Below are 21937 nucleotides of genomic sequence, written 5' to 3' on the forward strand. Positions count from 1 at the left end.
AAGGCACCGAAGTATTACACCTGCACTACTCCAGCTTACTGTAATGATGCTCTCAAGTGCTATCTGCTCACAGCTACTACACCACCGAGGCAGCGGAGTACTACACCACCGAGGCAGCGGAGTACTACACCACCGAGGCAGCGGAGTACTACACCACCGAGGCAGCGGAGTACTACACCACCGAGGCAGCGGAGTACTACACCACCGAGGCAGCGGAGTACTACACCACCGAGGCAGCGGAGTACTACACCACCGAGGCAGCGGAGTACTACACCACCGAGGCAGCGGAGTACTACACCACCGAGGCAGCGGAGTACTACACCACCGAGGCAGCGGAGTACTACACCACCGAGGCAGCGGAGTACTACACCACCGAGGCAGCGGAGTACTACACCACCGAGGCAGCGGAGTACTACACCACCGAGGCAGCGGAGTACTACACCACCGAGGCAGCGGAGTACTACACCACCGAGGCAGCGGAGTACTACACCACCGAGGCAGCGGAGTACTACACCACCGAGGCAGCGGAGTACTACACCACCGAGGCAGCGGAGTACTACACCACCGAGGCAGCGGAGTACTACACCACCGAGGCAGCGGAGTACTACACCACCGAGGCAGCGGAGTACTACACCACCGAGGCAGCGGAGTACTACACCACCGAGGCAGCGGAGTACTACACCACCGAGGCAGCGGAGTACTACACCACCGAGGCAGCGGAGTACTACACCACCGAGGCAGCGGAGTACTACACCACCGAGGCAGCGGAGTACTACACCACCGAGGCAGCGGAGTACTACACCACCGAGGCAGCGGAGTACTACACCACCGAGGCAGCGGAGTACTACACCACCGAGGCAGCGGAGTACTACACCACCGAGGCAGCGGAGTACTACACCACCGAGGCAGCGGAGTACTACACCACCGAGGCAGCGGAGTACTACACCACCGAGGCAGCGGAGTACTACACCACCGAGGCAGCGGAGTACTACACCACCGAGGCAGCGGAGTACTACACCACCGAGGCAGCGGAGTACTACACCACCGAGGCAGCGGAGTACTACACCACCGAGGCAGCGGAGTACTACACCACCGAGGCAGCGGAGTACTACACCACCGAGGCAGCGGAGTACTACACCACCGAGGCAGCGGAGTACTACACCACCGAGGCAGCGGAGTACTACACCACCGAGGCAGCGGAGTACTACACCACCGAGGCAGCGGAGTACTACACCACCGAGGCAGCGGAGTACTACACCAAAGCGCCCAAGTACTACTTAGACCTGAGCTACACAACCACAACTGAAGAGCTCCTATACCGTGGCTCACAAGTACTACACAACCAAGGCACCCGAGCATTACAGTATAACCTACGTTGCCCCCAGCTTCTACACCGAACCTTAGAAGTATTCCTCTGCCCAGAGTTACTACACCACTAAGGCACCTGAATGTACATACGCTTCTCTAGTTTCTACAGGGAGTATCCTAAATACTAGAGCCGAAATTCCTATTTTATTTATATGTGTTCGAATTTGTCTGTCATATCTTAATAGTTACTAGTCACTCGGAATTGTTGCTCTTTAATGAGAAAATAAATTTTTTAACTGATAGTTTTAACTTTGCACCGTGTTCTAACTTTAATTGGATCTTATTTATTTTTGAAATGGCTATTGCTCCTGTCGCTCTGCATTCGGACATATTCTGGTAATTGGACGGACTTAATTTTCAAAGTAAGTTACGAAAGAGACGTACTGCTGTTTACTCTAAATTTTTCAAGCTAATAGTTCTATGTTTTTAACTTTAGTTGGCGTAACAAAGGAGTTCATGGTAGTTGCAATTTGGTTCCTCATAGAAGTTAATTGATAAAGTCTGGAGATCAAGTCACATGCCTATTACTTAAGTGGAAATGTAAAATTTCAAAGTTGTAAGAATTATATTGATACAACTTCTAAGCTATTTTGTTATAAATTATAAGTCACAGCAAACAAAAAACTTTAAAAGGAATTGTTATATTGTCCCACCTCCACCCACAATTCCACCACATTTTATAACCACACAAATCATACATACATACATACACTTAAGTTAACCCGTTGGCTGCCACTCCATACAACCCGTAGGTTGTTCTCTACTACTCTACGCGCCATGTCTGAAGGATCCATGACCAAGGTGGGACTTGCCATTGCTGACAAGTCCGGGCTGACACGGTGACAGGAGAAGATGGAATGCACGCCTCTAGAATCCATCACCGTATCGACAAGGGGGAAGTCCCTATGGTGCACTGCCTAACAGGCGCCTTGCGGCGAATCTTGGGCTGGTGCGACTGTCCGACCCCGCGGCATGTAAACCACGAGACCGAACAGCGCGGCCCGTGGTAAGGAGCTAACACAGGGGAGAACAAAGGCGTGGCAGCCAACGGGTTAACTAACACACACAACAACAAAAATATTACCAACAACAAATGATGATCCGCGCTGACATTTTGGAGATACCGGCGATGTTTTGGTGTCCATCTTCTCGACGTCTCCTCTGCATTATCTGAATGAAGACAAAACATTTCTAATTAAGTTACATGCTAATAAAAGTTACATAATACATATACATCTGTGTTTTAATTTGAATTACTTAAAATTCAGTTTTCAATATTCAGAAATGTACACAGAACAAAGCTCACTTGCTAGTTTTATGAAAATTTTCCGGAACTAGACCGGAAGTAAGCGATAGTACCTTAACCATTGAGCTGTCGTCAAATTAAACCAAATATTCGTGATCTCCATGAAATTTGGGGTCGATTAGGTGTGATTTAAACGAAATCCAAAATTTGGCCAAAATCGAGAATTTTCCTGAACTATAAGTTCAGGATAACTCTCGAAACCGGAAGTACGCGTACGTACAAAAAAAAACATGAGCTTTACCACAAATTTGACGAGGATCACGAATATGTGGTTTTTTTGCGCGTCGAATGAATATTTACTGAACTACTGACTGAAATGAGAAAACCGGAAGTAGAAAAAAAAAAGCAAATATCGAACATTTAACAAGTGAGCTTTGTTGGTGGAATAGTAATCGTCAGTTTTCACTGAAAAATTTCCACACACTAGCTCCCGATGAATGTTTAAAGAGTTTTGCAAAGTAACTGAAACTGACTGTTTTGACAGCTAAAATTATCGAAAAGCCATCTAGCGTTAGAAAAAAGAAACCCGTCTGAGTAACACTTAAGTGCGCAAGAAGGGCCTGATTTTCGAATTATTACACAGACAGATAGTTTAACGCAAAGAGATTACTAGAAGATAATCTGCGAAAATAAGTCAATTTTCCGGTACCTGGCCATAATCCCGTGGTGAGTGACTGCAGGTATGTCACAGCAACTGAAGTGATCCAACTCGCCAGTGAAGCAAGAAAAGTTGTATAGCAGGCTAGCAGCATATGAAGCAGTGAAGCTGGATGAGCCGCATGAGCGAGTGAAAGTCTTGAAGATAAGGATGGAGCAGAACGTTGGTGGAAGTCCCTCTTCTGTCATGGACAAAATCCAGCATTGGCTCAAGGATGTCCGTGGGGATCTTGCGTCGTCTGTTAAAAAAATGTGTTACATTAATGAAAATATAAAAATTTAAAAAAGCATATCAATTTTACCTTTTCTAAGAAGCACACTGAAATGTCATGATGAAAAACCGTAATAATGGAATTACAGCAACCAACAGCATTACTCCTCAAGTTGAGATATATTTCCTGACACTAAAGAAATTGTCATGAAGTATTGCAGTAGCATGGTGATAGGTGCTATTGATGCTTACCTTTATCATATGGGTGATGATTTAGTAAGGCATCTGACGTGGTGTGGTTGGTGTGGTAGCAGTAATGGGAAAATACCTTATCTCCGCACATTTGTATTCCACTATGTGTGTGCTTCAAACATGAGTTTTAGGCTTTTGACAGAATGAGGATCTATAGACCATGGAAAATGACTGAGCTTGAGCGCTAAGTCAACTTGTTGGGATGACTGACATCTAAAATTTTAAGAAATAAGTTGGTATAATAGAAAAATAAGGAAACTAGGTCAAGATAAACTTACATAAGATACGAAGTTCAATTCGGTATTTGAAATCACAGGAATAGAAGTATAATTACTTAATTAGCAACAATTTGTTTCGGCCATTTCGTCCCGTTCATGACGAAGCAAGCTTATCAGCTCGCCGCGAAGGGATAGTCGTAAGCCAGTTAAAAACTGTCTTAAATGAAAAATTCATGGCCTATTGTTAAGTCGGACTTTTTGCTAAATGCCATCCTAATTTTTCAGAATTTTTCTATAAATTCAATGTTTTTTCTATGAAATTTTGTGAAAAAATTCTATCGCGAAATTTTGATTTGTCTGAGTAATGGTTACCAAAGGGCATGGGTCAAAACAATATTTTTACAGATGTGCACTTTTAGGAAGCCAGTAAGCGTATCAACACTTTTTTCGGAACTGCAATCCTGTGAGATTTTTCATTCACAGTTCAATATCCTTGCAAGTTATTTACGTTTAGTTTTCTCAAGTCATATTTTCCTATTTTTACACATAAAATTCAAGGATTGAATTTAAAAAACAAACATCTTTAAGTTTAATAACTGCAAAACTTAAATACAAATCTGGTTATTGCGTCATGGTTGGATCATCAAAGATTGCGTCATCACGGCGATGCTATGGACATCTGGTGGTGATTTATTTGGGCGGCATATATTCGTAATATTATTTTACTCATGTTTAACCATACATTACGAATATATTTCAATAAAAAATATTCGAAGAAAAGGATTAATTTTAAACTTAACACGTTTAGTAAATGACAAGCTTATACACATGTAGTGGAAACTGGAATTTAAACTAAAGGTGAAAAAGTTGTAGTCGCCACCGCCAGATGTCACTAGTCGTTAAACAATTATTTTAGCAGTTTTTCATTAATTACGGGAAAACTAATTAAGTAAATGAAATTATTTTTGTTCTAGTCGCACCGCATATTTTTTGTGTAATTTTTAAGACCAAATTGTCCGAAATCTGTCGTAAAACACACGAGTTATGGAGCGTTACATACACACATACATACATACATACAAAGTGACATGGCTTTTTTTTTTCTGCGTATGCGGTTATTAGCTTCGCCCTTCGGGCTCGCAATCATATGGGTGATGATTTAGTAAGGCATCTGACGTGGTGTGGTTGGTGTGGTAGCAGTAATGGGAAAATACCTTATCTCCGCACATTTGTATTCCACTATGTGTGTGCTTCAAACATGAGTTTTAGGCTTTTGACAGAATGAGGATCTATAGACCATGGAAAATGACTGAGCTTGAGCGCTAAGTCAACTTGTTGGGATGACTGACATCTAAAATTTTAAGAAATAAGTTGGTATAATAGAAAAATAAGGAAACTAGGTCAAGATAAACTTACATAAGATACGAAGTTCAATTCGGTATTTGAAATCACAGGAATAGAAGTATAATTACTTAATTAGCAACAATTTGTTTCGGCCATTTCGTCCCGTTCATGACATAAGGTACGTAGGAACAACAAGAACGATAGTGGCGACATCTAATAATGAGTTTTGAATCTTATGTTGGTTGCACAATCACAGTCGCATGGTCGCACAAACATGACACATGACGTCGTAACTTTCATAAGTTACTTCAAAACCAATTTAAAAGTTAAAAAACGGAGATTGGATAATGAGTTAACTGTTTTTGATCAAGTAATTGATCAAGTAATCGAATAGTAATTGATCACACAATCTTTAGCTAATGATTCTTACTGCATTCTTGACGAAATGTTTTTAGATAATTTCAGCTTAAGTTTTCGTGTACCTGGCCAACGGTACGTAGGTGACAGTATGAAATAAAATGGTCTAATAAAAAAGTACAAGCTCGCAATGCTCGCATGCTATGTCTTCTGAAGCTAAATAATTTCCGCCTCAAGTTATTTCATCATATCATTTTACAAAATTTAATCAACTGTGTTCTTTAAGGTTTAAAATGTTCACGTTAACTTTTCCCTGTCGAGATTTTGTAAATTTTCAAGATATTGATGCCTTTCCTAGAACCAATTCTTTGCTGCTATCTATGTTGTAGACAACAGCAAGTCAATGTTTCTACTCAAGATTTTTTGTGGTAATCATCACTTAGTTCTAATTTAGGACAATGTAAGATTTGAGGTATTGCTTTCTGTCACTACAATATGGTTTGAAAATTCTACCTAAATGTACTTTCCTTTCAGGTTAATCCCTCTCCGCTGTTATAGTTGTTTGAAAACTGAGAAGAGATTGCTGGAATTGAAGACTGATATAATTTGTGTTGATGTAGATAAATTACAAGTGCATATCTGTGCTCCCTTCTTTTCTGTGGCCCTGTTTCCCTAAGCGAGGCTTAACTAACCACTAACCAACGCCCGCCGGTGGTCACTTACCCGCTGTGAAAACCAGGAGGAGGGGAGGGCTCTGGTCAAACGGGGATTTGGAAAGATGCATGATCTGATGAAAACTTTTGGAGGGTCATGAGTTTTACTAGGAATTTACTAAAACTAATCGTCCCCCAGCAAAATTGGTCTCGCACTCTTCTCTCTTCCTCACTGACTAGGATAAGGTAAGCTCCCTGGTCGAAGTCAATCAAGCCAATATCTCCCCGTCTTGATTTATTGTATCTGCAAGTCAGCCATAAGCAAAGCCATTGCAATACGGCCGAAAATGAAATGTCACATTTGCATTGCGATAAAAAAAAATTATTATAGAAGTTAATTAAGAGTGATAATATTTTCAAGGTAAAAAATTTATTAATAATCAAGGTTATTTAATATGTTGTCTATTTTAAATGTCTCATTAATTAGAAATGAACTTTCACTATTCAGCAAGTCGCAATCATTTCACATTCCAAGTACACCTAAGACACAATAAATTCTGCTGAGAAGACGCGTAAAAACAAATAGAATAAAACTCACACATTGCTCAAATCACTTACATAGCGACAAAAAACCCACTTAATGAGTACACTAAACAAAAACGGAAAATTACTACCATCGTAAATTCGATCTTTTGGTACTAATTAAACCAGGGTAGGGCAGGCATCAGCACATTGGACTGCAACACCACAGGCAAGTTCAGTCTTCCATCAAACACCAACACAATGGAAAACCTATGAAACAAATCAGATATGAATCAAAAACAACTAAAAGTTTTCAAAATTTGAAAAAAAGGCAGCTTCCCAATTTGCGCAGTCAGAAAGCAGCAAGTAAAAATGTTCTGCATAAGACAGCAACAGCAAACAACTTCAACTTAACCTGGCTGACAATTCCTATCAAAGACATGTGAAATGGAATCTGTTTTAGAAATTGACTGATTTAATAAACATCAATTACCTTAGCAAAACTAATAGTCCCAAGTTACTATAAACCAATGTTATGAAAGAATCACCGTTTGTGGATAATTCCGATAGCAAGTGCCTTTGATTAATAGCAAAATGTGACCACGTGTTATGTTCTCAAAATACAAGAAAAGATTCACCTATGGTTAAGAATCAACAATCAAGGATTAACCAGGGAGGAGTGGATTAACTATGACTATAAAAAAGTTGTGACAAACAAAGAGTTAAGTACCTTTGCAGAAAGCAACTGCATTTTCAGTCTGATTAGTCGTAATGTAGAGATGTACGTGCACGTGTTAACAGCTTCATCATCCATCACAGTCATCCTACACTGCCTTGTTTGGTTGTGGCTACCGTGTCGATCACCACCTGGTGGCAAGAGATTTTAAAATTCCACTATTTAGGCAATCCTTCTTTTCCTTGTCTGCCTTTTTCAGGCTCTTTATCATAATAAAATTGGTTAAAACATCAGAAAAAATACTGAATCCAAATATTAACTTAAACTAACATACATTTAGGTCCAACATCAATTCAGAAATGATATCCCATAAGACTTAAAGCATAGAGCTCTTTTACACTTCAGGAGAGCACCAGCAGCAAAGACTGAACAGCTTAAACAAAGAACAAAGAAGCTGAGACTTCATCTGACTGTCAATCCTACTTTTAAAAAAATCATTACCATAGAAACAGAAAAAATTTATAAAAGTGTGACATGTGGGAGAAGACACAGTAAACACACATCAGCTGTTATTGACCCCCTAAATCAGGAAGCTGAAAGTGAACTGGTAGTTATAACTACTATTTTTCAACTGCTGATTATTTTACTACTTTTACTATTTTTTGTTTGACATGAATGAACAACAACAGTACAACACCCTCTTGATCAGGGTATCTAACAATTAATATCTAAGGCAATTTGTAAATGGTCAAATGGAACCATCAAAACAGAAAATTGGGCAGTACATTTTTCTCCTCTAGGATATCATTGCAAGCAAGGCAAAAATAAGATCATAAAAATATGACAAATAGAGAATAACTATGTCACACCATCTCAAAAATGAAGCATTGTCAACTAAGAATTGACAGTTCTTCAAGAATCTATGCTAATCATGTACAGTAGGGAAATGTATAAACATAATTACTTCTCCCGTATGAAAACGCCCCTTTGATTAATCACTGATAATTCAAGGATATTGGCTTGATTAATTTTCCAATGATTTTCGCCATCAAAATTCGGACATGATTATTACTGACTAAGCATAAATTTATCACTGAGAAATTAATGGTTTTCCATTGATTTTCAAATCATATATTCTCTTACTTTTGACTGATTTAATGTGAAGTTTTCAATGCTTTTTTATTGATTGATTTTTCAATGCTTGTATCCAATGACTTTTTTTTTATAAAATTCAAAAGCTAAATTTTACTATACTAGTTTTCTTTCTCTACCAGTTTTGAACTCCTGTTGTCGGTTTTCCTTACCCTTGTCCTCCTTTTTTATTTTACTTACTTACCTATTATCTGTTAGAATTAATTGTAGCATGGGTTGACATTTTCCGTATCGGGACTTGAACCATCGCAACTTCGAGTGGTAGCCAGACTCTATAACCAACTACCTATGACGTTGGACATTTGATAAATTTAGTCAGTTAAAGTATCTAAATCATACGTATCTATATCAGGCGTTGTGATAAACAATTTTTTTTCGAAGAAAAAGAAAAACGTGTTGGTGGTGTGTTTGGAATTTTTATAATCATTAAAACATCTTTCACAAAATCATGAAATAACATATAAGAAAAATGCTAGAAATAGGATAGAGTCCAGTAACGAAATATTTGTCATTGCAAAATCAATTAGCGGATAGAAATTATAACCGAGCCCGAAACAAATCATTCATTTATCACTAGAAACATCATTATATTGTCATTTAGGATATTATCGTTTAAAGTAGGTCTCAAAATTATGGTATCTTCCTTCATATTTACGATGATTGCGCTGTTCGCCTAGGAGTCGCTTTCGCGTTAAACCAAGACTACCACCCGCCTTACCATCATCATATGAAGAAGATACCAACTGAAATCATACTCAGAGTTATTTTCATTGATTCATATTTATAAGCCCCGATCTGGGATTGAACACGGTACCTTTCGATCCATAGGAGCGTGCGATAACCATTGGCCTATGGTTGCACATTCGATTCTATATTAACCATGTAGACAACGCCGTATGTTTCTTACATATGGAAATTCACCCTTAATATCATTGATTTCGACGCAACAAAATAATATAAGTCAATGATTCTTCATAAGAAGAACGTGAAAAGCATTCCAAAGGCCTTTCAGTGATAATTTATTGATATTTGAGAAATCATTTGTAATGGTATTTCATTCACATTGATAATCAGTGAAAATCAAATGATTCTGGAAATCCCAGTCGTGATATTTGTCAACTGTGCTAGGCTGCTAGCCACTGAAATATCATTAAAATTTATGTTGGGAAAACTTAGTGATTTAAACTGAGCAGTATTCAATCAATCAATAGAAATCACTGGATAAAAAATCATTCTCAGTGATAATTCTCAGTGGTAATCCATGAAATATCACTGAAATCTGAGGAAAGCTCAGTGATATGAACTGAGAAGTAATTATAAAAATTTATAGCAAGCTGTATACAAATCATTATAAAATCAAAATTACCGTTTAGGACTCATTGAACAATCATTTATTAATCATTGGAATGATTTCTTAGTGATAAATAGATGCTTATTATTGATTTATAGGTGTCAATGAAGTATGGCAATAAAATGATAAGAAATTCAAAGGTTTACTGAAAATTACTGAAAATGTAAATATCAGTAGAAAATCAGTAATTTTTCAAAAGAAAATATTCCATGGATTTTTACGTTATGTTCATTGATTAGTTCAATGACTAAGTTAAGTTTAATCACTGCAAAATACTTCATTTTCTGGATCTAATGATAAACCAATGAGTTTTTGGGACTCTGTTCTAATTTTTGAAATATCTTTGATTTTCCAACGATTTGTTACTGACTTTGTAAATTGATTTATCATAGAAAATCATCGCCAGTGATATTTGCGTGATATTCTTACTGACATTCTATGACATTTCAGACTGTCTATTGATTTGTTTATGATTTTCGTTGATCTGCAGTGATTTTCATTGACTCATTTCCATACGGGCTATTTCTGCCACTTGTTTCCATATATGGGATGAGACGTACAGCCATTCCTAGTAATGGACGAAATTTGGGAAAAATACACAGAAGCATGACAGAAGTTTCAGGCCCGCGATCAGATGATTTGGCTAAGTGCAAGTTAAAGGATACATTATTACCTGCAAATGAACACATAAAACACATTCAGTGAGTAAAGCGTTAAGAGAGTCAAATTAGATAAGAACACTTACCTTTTTTTAACTTGTTGGAAAATGTAGAAGCACACGGCAATGACGGCATGGTGAGAATCGTGAGAATTAACACATGTCCGCTTATCGTAATGGCGGAAATCTCGTCGCTGAAGGCTGAACTGAAGTGATGATGAGTCACGGACTCACGGAGACACTGCGCTACCTGGTGGACATATTTTAGCCACCTAGTGACAGACGACAGATTCCTTGGTATAAAAAAAAGCCAGGTGCATTTTGAGGTCTCCAACTTTGCTGGTAAAGATGAGTTGACATAAGGATATAGAACAGTAAGAACACTTACTATATAAGGATAAGGAATATTATTTTATTTTACAGTTACCGGATTATTCGGGATTTAACATGAAAACGATCCCCGTTCTAACTCATCTACACTCAATAGATATTTACCAACAAAAACCACAAATATACAAAGAAAAAAAAATGTTATACTCACGCAATAACATCCTAGTCAAATCATGATAATCTTGTCGTCACCAAGAAATCGCCACCACCCATCACAAATGATGGACGCATGCCAATAATATGCAGTCCGACACTGCTCTGTTAGTACTCAGTCATCGCTGCGATCAAGGTATCATTGATGCTCCTTTTTTTCTTGAGTGAGAAGAGTGATGAGCAGCAGATAGATTAGTGGTGGTCGAGGATTGTACCAATCAAATGTCGCGGCTGCTGGAGAGTTGGCACTCGTAGTAGTTGGGCAATGGGCATAGGTGCTGGATGCTGGATGCTCATCAATATTATAGACAGCTAAGTTGATTTCGAATGGTCCTCTTTCCAGGGCGATGGGCGGACGGGTAACAGCGAGAGGAGCGGAACTTTTTGCTGTTGTTCGAGTACAAGGTGGTTTAAACGAGCCTGGATATCGTAAGCCTTTTGCGTAGTTGTACGGAAATTGGGGTTAACTCGATGAAGTTATAGTGGCTGCTGTGGTGCCATCACATACATCTTTTCTTTAAGACCGCAGAATTTCTAAAAGAAAAAACAGGAATTATAAGTTGTTCTGAAGAGGATACAGTAGAAAATATACTCATTCTTATTTACCCGATTATAGTTCTTCATTTCATAGTCACTTGCATAAACTACTGTATCTATTGAGTGTCTATGACAAGAGGTATCTCTTGTGAATTAGTTAAGACAAAACATGAATTGTTGACTGTGTCATTACTGTCTTGGAAGGACAACAAGAGGCGATTTGACAGGTAAAATCTAAGGAAGAAATAAAAAAGAATCGTCAAGACTGCTTTTAACATGAATTCTTTACATTCTATGTAAGCACCACCGCATTCCCGAAAGGCTGGATGGGAAAAGAAAAGTCCCCGAAACAATCAGCGTCGTATGATAAGCTCAGGACACTGTTGTCTCTAATGCTGTGTTTTGTGTGTAAGTCGTGGATCAGTAACGAAGTTTTGGTGTCGTAGTCTTTCCCTTCTGGCTCTTTTTATCTTTCTTCTTTTTATCTTCTTTTCGCCCAAGTCTCAGACTTCCTGATTTGCTAACTAAAGAAACCGCTGCCATAGAATCGGCACTATTGGAGACTTGCAATGTAGGACTCTGACCTCTGGGACCATAGGCATCACGACAATATCTCCAACGACTAGTGGCTTTGATTTGTAACTCTTGTTGATGGTTTACAGAGATTTTTAATGGCTTTTTAAACTATACTTCTATTCTTCATTTCTTCTTCGTCTTTTGATTCAGTGTACTTCTTTTTTCTTATCGTATTCGTTATTCTGTTGTTTTCTTCTTGATTTCTTCAGGTAGGCCGACATCGCTTCTCTCACATACCATTCGGTTTCTTGAATTGCGTTGGCTGGACGGAATATTCTCGTATCGACAACGACTAGAAAAGAAGGACCAGCTAGCGATACTGCATTCAGCACACCGAAGATGGAAAACAGGAATCAAGACATGCTTTTGACAGAAAAATTACTTGAGCATCTCCGGACATAAAAGAGAAAAAACTTTTTAATGAATAAACTTACTTGAAACAAAAAAGAAAAGCGTACACAGGAAAAGGATTTGAGAATTCAGAGCTCGTGTTAGGCTACAATTGATTTCGTTTCCAGGTAAGTGGTCCAAAATGCTTCCGAGTGCTGCTTGGTTGGCTTTGGATCTTTAACGACTGCAATGTTTTTCGGTTGAAGAGTTTCTTGAGATAGAAAAGATTCAATCTCTGTACCATGCCACCTGGGATGTTTTTCTTGACGTGCTCCGGTGCTCGCCTGAAATGAATCAATTTCCTACTGTGGCAGTCATTAGCCGATAAATCATCAGAGACCTATTAAACTCGTCGTAAATATAAGAAATGCCAAATGAGACACACGAATGTAAGTGCGTCATAATAATAAATTTGCAGATACCGTTTCACGTTCGCATTCAAACCTGTCATCTGATGCATTGAGTATTGGCGCTTTTCTCGATTTTCTCCAGCCTTACACGGAGCTCGGCCTTTTTATGAAAACGACAGCAACTGGTTCCAACTGGCCCAAACTGCTTTCCTCTTCAGCTGGGCTTGGAAATTTTCTCTTGTACGGGCAGAAGGGCATCTTCATCGGATGGAACAGCCGTCGGCCAAAGGCTTTTTTTTATTCTTCCCCCTTTTTTTATTTAAATGGGAAAAGGCAAGCGGCTGTGTGGCGGAGGAGGAAGCCACCGTGAAATCAAATATGGACGAATTATGATGTCGTCGCCCAGCTATGACGCAACGCGCTAAGGTTGTTGGAACCATAAGGATGTAATTCTTCTGCTCATCAGCTCTTTTGCTGGTTTCAATCTTTTACACGGACTCGCTAGCATCTTGAATAGCTGAATTAATAAACCGCGGTTCTTTTGTATTTACGCACGTATTTTTAATTATTTAACTAAAGACGCTCGGTTTAACTTCAAGGTGGACACAATGAAATCGCTGGGACGAATATTTCTGAGACTCCAGATGTATTGTTATTCAATTGGAGTGGAGCGGATCGAGCTCCAGTGCGGATGGAAATCATCCAAGGAGGGAAAAGCGGATTCATTTTCAATCAGCAAGTCTAACGGCGACGAATATTTTTTAAAAGACCTTTTGGTTTATTTCGTAAATACATTCGCAACGTTTGAAATATCAGAAACGAGATTGACAGAAACGACGAAATCTGAGTTATTTTTTTTTACAGGTGGGACCAGGGTTGTAATAGGAATTGTTAATATCTTTCGTGAGAGTGATGATGATGGTGTCCACCGCCGTTTCCTTGGTTGTACCCTTGGTTATACCCTCCGTAATTGCCATAGCCTTGATTGCCATAACCCCCGTACTGTTGACCTGTTGATCACAAATGAATCGAAAAACGTCATGATCCATCATTATTAAGAATCGTTTGTTTCAAATATTAATACCATAGCCTCCGCCTCCAAGGAGTCCGCCCAAAATGCCGCCTAGTTGGCGTTTCTCACGTTGGGGTGCGGCCTCGACGACGAATGCGGCCACGACGGCCAGTAGGACACAAAGACTCAACTGGAAATTCAAATCGGGACAAGAAGAAAAAATCAGCGACAAATGGATTAAATACAGAACTCGTGCAGGGCAGTGTGAACTAATAATGAGACAATAACTTACCAGTGTAGTGCGATTCATGTTGGTGGATGTCGACTGATGTCCATTTGGCCTCAATCGAAAGCTTTTTATACTTTGCCGACCAAGGCAGCAGCAGCCCGGCCAGGTGGTGGAAAGCTGAAGGAAAATTTTAATTTACATCACATCATGTGCGTAACCAAAAACGTGAGAATTAATAATATCGTTTTGTTTCAGATAAGAAACAGGATATATTCCATTTTTCGCGTTTTTTTACAATCTCTCGCCGTCGCCTGTTTCAAAATCGCCATTGAAAGATAAACGGCAAAGAAAAAAACAAACAATCGATTTTGAAACTTGAAGAAAAATCGATTGAAGGTTATGATACGTAGGGTAAAAACTTCAAAGACTCATAAATGTACAACTACAAGTAGTCTATTATAAAAAAGATCGCAAGCAAAAATCAGAAAGTTGCATGAAAGGCGATGAAAGGTTTTTTTATTGAAGACGAACTGGATGAATTTCGGATTTGAGTGATTGGTTAAAGATAGTTTTGACTGTAAATTAAAATAACAAATTTAAGTTTAACTAAGTAACAAATAAAGAAAAATGGTATCACATAAAAAAATGATAGTGAATGAACAAATCTTAAGAGATTAATTATTTTGAGAAATAAAGAACAGAAAAAAAAATTACAAAAGAAATTATCCAAAATTTCAAATCAGACAAACGCATTTTTTTTTTCATTGGATCACTTTCAGCCAATCGTATAGGCCTATTTCACTTTAACCTTAATAACCGTATGGTTCGGGCCTTCATTTGAATGGTTCAATGAAATGGTTCTGCAACTTCAAGTAAGCTGGAAACCACAATAGCAAATTTGGCCTCAGCGAGATTGGAATTGAGCGGCACGAAGTCCATCATTGCGGATTTGACGACCAAATTAAATGGTAAATTATTTTTTTTTATTTTTTTATTTTTTTTTAATATAAGAAAAATAAAAGAATTTGAGTTTCCTTTCAACAGATAGTACGAGTGAAATAGGCCTAGTTGATATTGGTGAAATGCCAACCTCTTGTGAAGATTTGCAGCGAATGGGACACAAACTGAGCGGCTTCTTTTTGGTGAACAGGTCGATGACTCGATGAAGATGGAAGCTGTTTACTGCAATTTTTATCCTAATGGAAAGGGTACGACGTGTTCACATTTCCTGGTTATTGCTTGTCTCATTTTTTTGTATGCAGCGCGACAGGAATTGATCGGATACGCCGACATCAAATCGACGCCCGTCTATTTCTACGTCCAGAGAAAAGCTCATTACGAGACCCACTGGTTCACCGCAATGCATACTCCGATTACGTACGAATTAACCCAGGTGAACGAGGGAAATGCCATGGGTTTACCATCGGGGAAGTTCACGGCAGCGCGACCGGGAATTTATTTCTTCTCGTTCACGGCACTGGTGCGATTTCCATCTTCTTTTCTTCTTGTTCGCTTTGGAGTTGGTCTTTATTTGAACGTCAATCGAATCGGATTGGCTTTTGTTGAAGAGTATTACACCGCCGATGGTCAAAATGATCAAGTGACCATCCAGTCTACTACTCTAACCGGCGATCAGGTCTGGGTGCAGATTGATAGCATGTCATGGGGGGTGGCGCTAACTGATTATGATGATCAATACACCCATTTCACGGGTTTCATGTTGGAGGAGGAAATAGTCGCGTCCTCCTGAGAGTTCTGATCGCCCGAAACTTGCAAAATCATCATCGACTGACAGTTGACACGGATAACTGTTTTTGTTTGATTAATAACGGGGAGGGAATCCATTTAGTTCTAAATTTCATTAAGGGGTGGGAATTTCTTCTCTCTATCTACGCAAAAATTTTAACTGTGTATGCGAATGCGAACTTAGTACTGAATACACACACAGATTTTAAAGTTTCTACCTGCAAAAATGGTCTTTCTTTTACAATCCCATCAATCGTTTACCCGATCATCTGAGACCTGACCGAATTTGCAGCAGGCCAGATTTAAGCCAAAAATTCGCAATTGAAAAAACTCAACAGAAAAAAGAAAAACTCAAAAATAATCTCGGGCAAAAATCTCAATACCATGAGTCCGGACTAGTAAAATGTACAAATATTATAAATAAAATCGTGAGAACCAATCGAATAGTTGGACTAAATGCTTACTACTTTCAGACAGGAAAACAGAAGACACGAGAATTGCTGATGAAGACGAACTGGATGATTCAGGAATTGTTTGATTGGTTGAAGACAGGCTGTAGATAATCTGGGAATACACAATAAAAAGCGCACATTTAATTCTCGACAAACTAACAAAAACGGTATCACATATTCAAGAGTAAACACTTAACAACAACAGTGGTCGGATCATCGGATGCACTAGAGCATATTACCGTGTGTATCCATACTCTGAAATTGATCTAATAAGTAATAACAATCCCGTTAAATCTATACTTTTGAAATGTAGAATTTGCGGGCGCTTTGGCGACGTTCCGCCTTTCCATAGGGGTACGTCGACAATAACCACCAACCAAAAGATGTGACCATTATTATGGATATTACAGGAATCGGCGACGGAAACCCTGAGGGCTTGTCAGTTACCCTTCAAGGTAATACAACTTTCAAACTTGGGTGAACAATACAAAATTAAATATTAAAAAATTAAGTGAATGTGTGAATGACAAGACGATTGGAGTAGACAAGGAAAACGTCATCAGATTCAGTCGACGATGAATAAATCGACAAATGGAAGATTTTGAAGCCGGAGAAGGGCCTAAAATAATCATCAAGCCCAGCCATGGTCTCAAATATCAAATTCCCGTTACTAAAGTACCAATAACTCTTTCAACTAACACAGCAACAACTAAACATCCATCTATTTGTAATTTGATGATAACAATCCTAAACAAATTTTGGCTCATCACGCAATCCCCTGAATCCAGCCAGCATCCGTCAGATTAGTCGGATTCAGTCGCTTACTTCCCATCGTCCAATGTAAAAACAATTCAGTGGCCATCATCGACGACCGTTCGCCCACCACAACTTATTTCAACAACGATCAAGACATTCCATGGGTCATTCTGAAATCTCCTGAGCAAACTGACGACCAGTACTCGTCATTTGAAATGTACCCACATGATAAACAACCCGATAATGTGAAACAAGTCCCAGAAATGACTTTGTCGACTACAAATTCGTGGCTGGCTCTTAAATCTGCTAACCTTTTCGTAAAAATTCTACGTTTTCATCATTAAAGTCAATATCTCCCTACAATCAACCTTACTATTCAAATGACCCCTCGAATGAAAACCGCAATACCATTAACAGGGAAATACTTAACACTGAAATCACTTCTTAACTACTTAGGACAACAGCTAAATATATTCCAACAACTGTCACGCCAATGACGACCGATAATCTGCCAACAACCGATCCACAAACTACTCTTAAAGCTACTTCTAACCTCATCGGTTATTCGAAACAGTCGCAAACAATCATTTTAAATAATGATAAGTTTAATTTTTTTCCTACCTTTCCAGCATCAAACGAAACACCAGTAGCAACGAATATCTTCACCAGCACCAACAAAGCCCAGTCACACTGTCAAAGTAGGATCACCTGAGAACGACGCCAATATTTCTAACATCACCTTGAAGGAAGAGAAAATTAGTTTGATCAAATTACAACGGACATTTAAGCGAACTTACAACAAGTTAATGAAAATGATGTCCTAAATTAATATACAAAAACAAAATAAGATTTATTTAGCTTATCGGAATGTAGTGTAGCTGTAGCCATCCCTGAATTTAAACCTCTAAAATAAATACTAAAATTTGTTGAAAAAAGTTTGATCGTTAAATTGAAACATAGATGTTAATGAATTTTTTTAGATAATTCTTGTTTATCACAGAAAAACAGCATGTGGGTAAATACAATATTCTTTTCCTTTTTAAGTGGAAATTTTGTGAAAGCATATATGAAAACGAGAAAATGTTCGAACAGGATTCGGTCTTTGGAGCTTAAGGAATGTTGGATCGCATGTGTATCGTATGTGCATCCGATCACCACATATAAATGTTTACCTGATTCCAATGCTTCTCTTGAGCCATGGTTTTCATATGCTCAAGATTCACATTTCCACATTTCTGCACAGAAATTCCGGACAAAGGATTCGTTTCGTTCATAAAAAATCGATGCCTTTCTGGCTCACATTAGAACAACCGTACAACCTTAAACTGGTCAAATACTTGAAACTGTTTCTAGTGCAAGCTTCCTCAATGATCTGGTCGTCAAGAGTGATACAATTACATATGGAAATCAATGTAAGAGAAGGGGAAAACAAAAGCAACAGCAATAATTTGCGTGAAATGGCGAATGGCGAAGAAAAATTGTCAGAGGACAGAATGATTTCTTCCAACATCCTTAACGGAATTAATTCCTTTGAGTAACGAAAAGAAGAGACGCAATCTAACACCGGTTCGGGAGTTTCCAGATACGCATTTTCTATTGCAAGTCGCAAACGGCAAATATTCGGGCAGCACTCGATGATGAGATAGAATTCTTCACTCGTTACTTTCATCGATAATAAAGATAACTTTTCTAGTGTAGGACCATGAACTTGTAGAAGAGGAATTACTCCGCCACGAATAGAGATTGTCGGCATAAAGTATGTCTCAATTACAAGACTTTTTATTAGTTTAAGTTCTCGAAAACCTGAAATAAAATTGCATTTACTTCCCTACACATAAGAATACCATAATTTCAGATTTTTCTCACCTAATAACTCCTCATTCGTAAATCCTCCTCCGCGGTCGTTTACATCAATGAATAGATCGACGAGTGACGGGCACATGTCAACCATCAACGAAACGCTACCTTTTTTATAGCGGACTATGTCTAGGGGAGTCGAAATCATGGTCCGCATAGAAAACTTGGTCAACGAACATTTTTTTGATTCACTGGTTTCTTTACAGATTCTAAAAAAAACTTCTAGGATATCAGTCGAAGAAGTTAATTCTTTCAGCACTGGTAAATGTTCGATAGCAAATCTAATTCCGGCATGAGTCACTTCTGTGCCAAAAACTGATAATTTGTGAAGGGAACTTTGACCGTTGCAGAAAACTTGCATTACTAAATCAGTCACACCAGGGCAGAAATCAACTAGCAACTCCCTAGGGGGAAACCTGAAGTGATATACGATACATTTTTTTTATTAAAGTAAACCCTACCTTATTTTTGGTTTACAAGTTGATCCAAGATAGAGCATGCAACTTGCACCATAAATCGTGTTAGATAAATCAAGGATTTGCAGGTGTTCAAACAGCTGCAATATGGGAGTAAAAGTTTCTTCTACTTGAGTTGGGGATGGCAATTTATTGAAACCAAAAAACTTCAATGTAGTAAGTTGCTGTAATTGCAAAAAGTTATTCATTCATAATCCACTTATAATAATGACGAATTAAATATTACCGAACATCTGACCGATGCTAACCACACGATCCGAAGATTAATTGTTTCGATATCATCATCATTTTCAGTTGAGACAAATGCATTTTTTGATAAATCAAGAACTTTCGAATGTGGGTTGATAAGTAAATCAAACATCTCTTCTTTTAGCCTTCTGCCTTCATTGAGACATTGAATTATGTACTCCAGACAATGTGAAGCTGCATGTAGTGAAAATGAGATAGATAAATAATAGTAACCAATTATTCCACAAAAGTGACACTCACGAAGAAGATAAAAGGGGGTGGAAACGTGCACCAAACTTCGCGATGCCGTCCATTTCTCCATGTTATCGACGATACTGTCCATACACAATTCTGATAGAGATTTGTGGTACCATTTCGGCTGAGGCATGGTGAAGATAATGGTAAGAGAAAACACTGAAAGTCTAGAAAACCAAGACACATTAACCACAACAAATGTCAACGATCACACACTAAAGATTTTTCTGAATTTCTCTCCCTTCCCCTAAGGCGCGAACAGAATAATTGCATTGGACACGAGATGCACTTTTGCCAGATTTTTTTAAATAACTCGAGTGAGTCGGACATGCAAAAATTTAAAAACGAATAGAACTCTGCAATCACCTCATCTAATCTTCAACATTTATATACCTAATATTCCAGTGCTTCTCTTCCGCCATCATTTTTAAACGATTACAGTTCACATTTCCAAAGTCTTGCACAAAAATTTCGGACAAAGCAAGGATTCGTTTCGTTAAAAAAAACGATGCCTTTCTGGCTCACATTAGAACAATTAACCGTGCAACCTTAAACTGGTCAAATACTTGAAACTATTTCTAGTGCAAGCTTCCTCAATGATGTGGTCAACAAGAGTGACACACTTTTAACTATATGGTAATCACTGTAGGCCTAAGAGTGAGGGAAGACAAATGAATAGCAATAATTTGCGTGAAATAGCGAGAATAGCGAGTGGTGAAAAAAATGGTAAGATTTCAGATAGATGCTTTCCAGCATACTTAACGAAATAACAACCTTTGGGGAATAAAGAGAAGAGTGGACGACATCTATCACCGGGTCGGGAGTTGCCGCATCGGTACTTTCTAAAACAATTATCAAACGGCGAATATTCGGGCAGCACTCGATGATGAGATAGACTTCTTCACTCGTTACTTCCATCGGTAAACATAACTTTTCTAGTGTAGGGCCATGAACTTGTAGAAGAGGAATTACTCCGCCACGAATTATTCCATAATTATGGTGAATCAATAAATCACAAGAGAAATCATTTGTTTATGCATGAAAAAAAAGACAAACAAAAGTAACAAGTAGGCTAACAGCAGCAACAAAATGAATGAGACAACGTCAAGTCAGATTAGAGCGAATGGTCGAGCCGATCGCACATTCACTTCAAGTAATCCTCCTTTACCTTTTTCGTAACCTTTGCTGGGCCCACGGTAGACTTGGATCTTGGCACGGCCGTCGGCGTATCCCGCACCTTTGTACGCGGGAGCTGCATAGCTTGCTGCTGGTTTGAAAGGAGCGTCATAACTCTGGGGATAGGCCACGGCGACGATGACAGCCAAAAGAACGAACTGAAAACAAAGAAAGGACTATAGTGTATTAATCGAATAAGAATTGTTCCGTGAGAAACCGAACGGTGGAATATATAATAAAAAGCAGTTCAATGAAGGTAATTTATACAACTTACCATTTGTAGGGAAGACATGTTGTTGTAGTTGGTGTTGATGTCAGATTAGGACTAAATCAATTTAGGACTTGTTGGTTGGCTTTTAGGTCTGGTTGGCTTATATACCCGTCGACTGAAGCTCGAAAAAATGGGAGAGGGCAATTATTTTTAAAATCACTGCGACATCAACCAAGCTGCTCACGGATCCACCCAACACCACACTTTGCGCCTCCTCCATATAGACGCGAGACGGGAGTGTCCACTGACTAGATATTATAGCCACTTAACCACATAATATGTACCGGTGTTTTCTGTTTCGGCATTCAGTTGTCACACAAAAATGATTTCAATATTCATAGAGTGCTTCATACTACCC

The 21937-nt window shown here is 38.7% G+C and overlaps 3 protein-coding genes and 1 long non-coding RNA gene across 4 annotated transcripts in view; all 4 read right to left on the reverse strand.

The window, feature by feature from the left end:
• Window positions 1-21937, reverse strand: part of LOC124336700 — a 580524-nt gene that overhangs the window by 401997 nt on the left and 156590 nt on the right. The gene's annotated exons all lie outside the window — the stretch shown is intronic.
• On the reverse strand, window positions 2488-4167 carry LOC124336574. Its single transcript, XR_006917070.1, has 5 exons — window positions 4073-4167; window positions 3795-4007; window positions 3634-3735; window positions 3324-3570; window positions 2488-2538 (listed from the first exon to the last, which is right to left on the reverse strand). It is a non-coding gene; the product is annotated as an uncharacterized LOC124336574 (long non-coding RNA).
• On the reverse strand, window positions 13780-14486 carry LOC124336541 (glycine-rich cell wall structural protein-like). Its single transcript, XM_046790392.1, has 3 exons — window positions 14426-14486; window positions 14206-14323; window positions 13780-14131 (listed from the first exon to the last, which is right to left on the reverse strand). Exons 1-3 carry the CDS (start codon window positions 14441-14443, stop codon window positions 14013-14015), a joined length of 255 nt encoding a protein of 84 aa, XP_046646348.1. The 5' UTR covers window positions 14444-14486; the 3' UTR covers window positions 13780-14012.
• LOC124336214 lies at window positions 18484-20596 on the reverse strand. Its single transcript, XM_046789927.1, has 5 exons — window positions 20139-20596; window positions 19876-20072; window positions 19635-19813; window positions 19183-19577; window positions 18484-19119 (listed from the first exon to the last, which is right to left on the reverse strand). The coding sequence occupies exons 1-5, from the start codon at window positions 20263-20265 to the stop codon at window positions 18587-18589; spliced, it is 1431 nt and encodes a 476-aa protein (XP_046645883.1). The 5' UTR covers window positions 20266-20596; the 3' UTR covers window positions 18484-18586.

Source organism: Daphnia pulicaria, chromosome 4 (assembly GCF_021234035.1).
Source record: "Daphnia pulicaria isolate SC F1-1A chromosome 4, SC_F0-13Bv2, whole genome shotgun sequence".
Lineage (NCBI taxonomy): Eukaryota > Metazoa > Arthropoda > Branchiopoda > Diplostraca > Daphniidae > Daphnia > Daphnia pulicaria.

Excerpts from the sequence above, each read along its gene's own strand:
- LOC124336541 (XM_046790392.1), bottom strand. Across the intron at positions 14,132-14,205 it reads CCTTGGAGGCGGAGGCTATG|GTCAACAGTACGGGGGTTAT; the intron begins GTATTAATATTT and ends TGTGATCAACAG.
- LOC124336214 (XM_046789927.1), bottom strand. The coding sequence starts at position 20,265 with ATGCCTCAGCCGAAATGGTACCACAAATCTCTATCAGAATTGTGTATG. Across the intron at positions 19,578-19,634 it reads ACTTGTAAACCAAAAATAAG|GGAGTTGCTAGTTGATTTCT; the intron begins GTAGGGTTTACT and ends GTTTCCCCCTAG. Across the intron at positions 19,120-19,182 it reads TACGAATGAGGAGTTATTAG|GTTTTCGAGAACTTAAACTA; the intron begins GTGAGAAAAATC and ends ATTTTATTTCAG.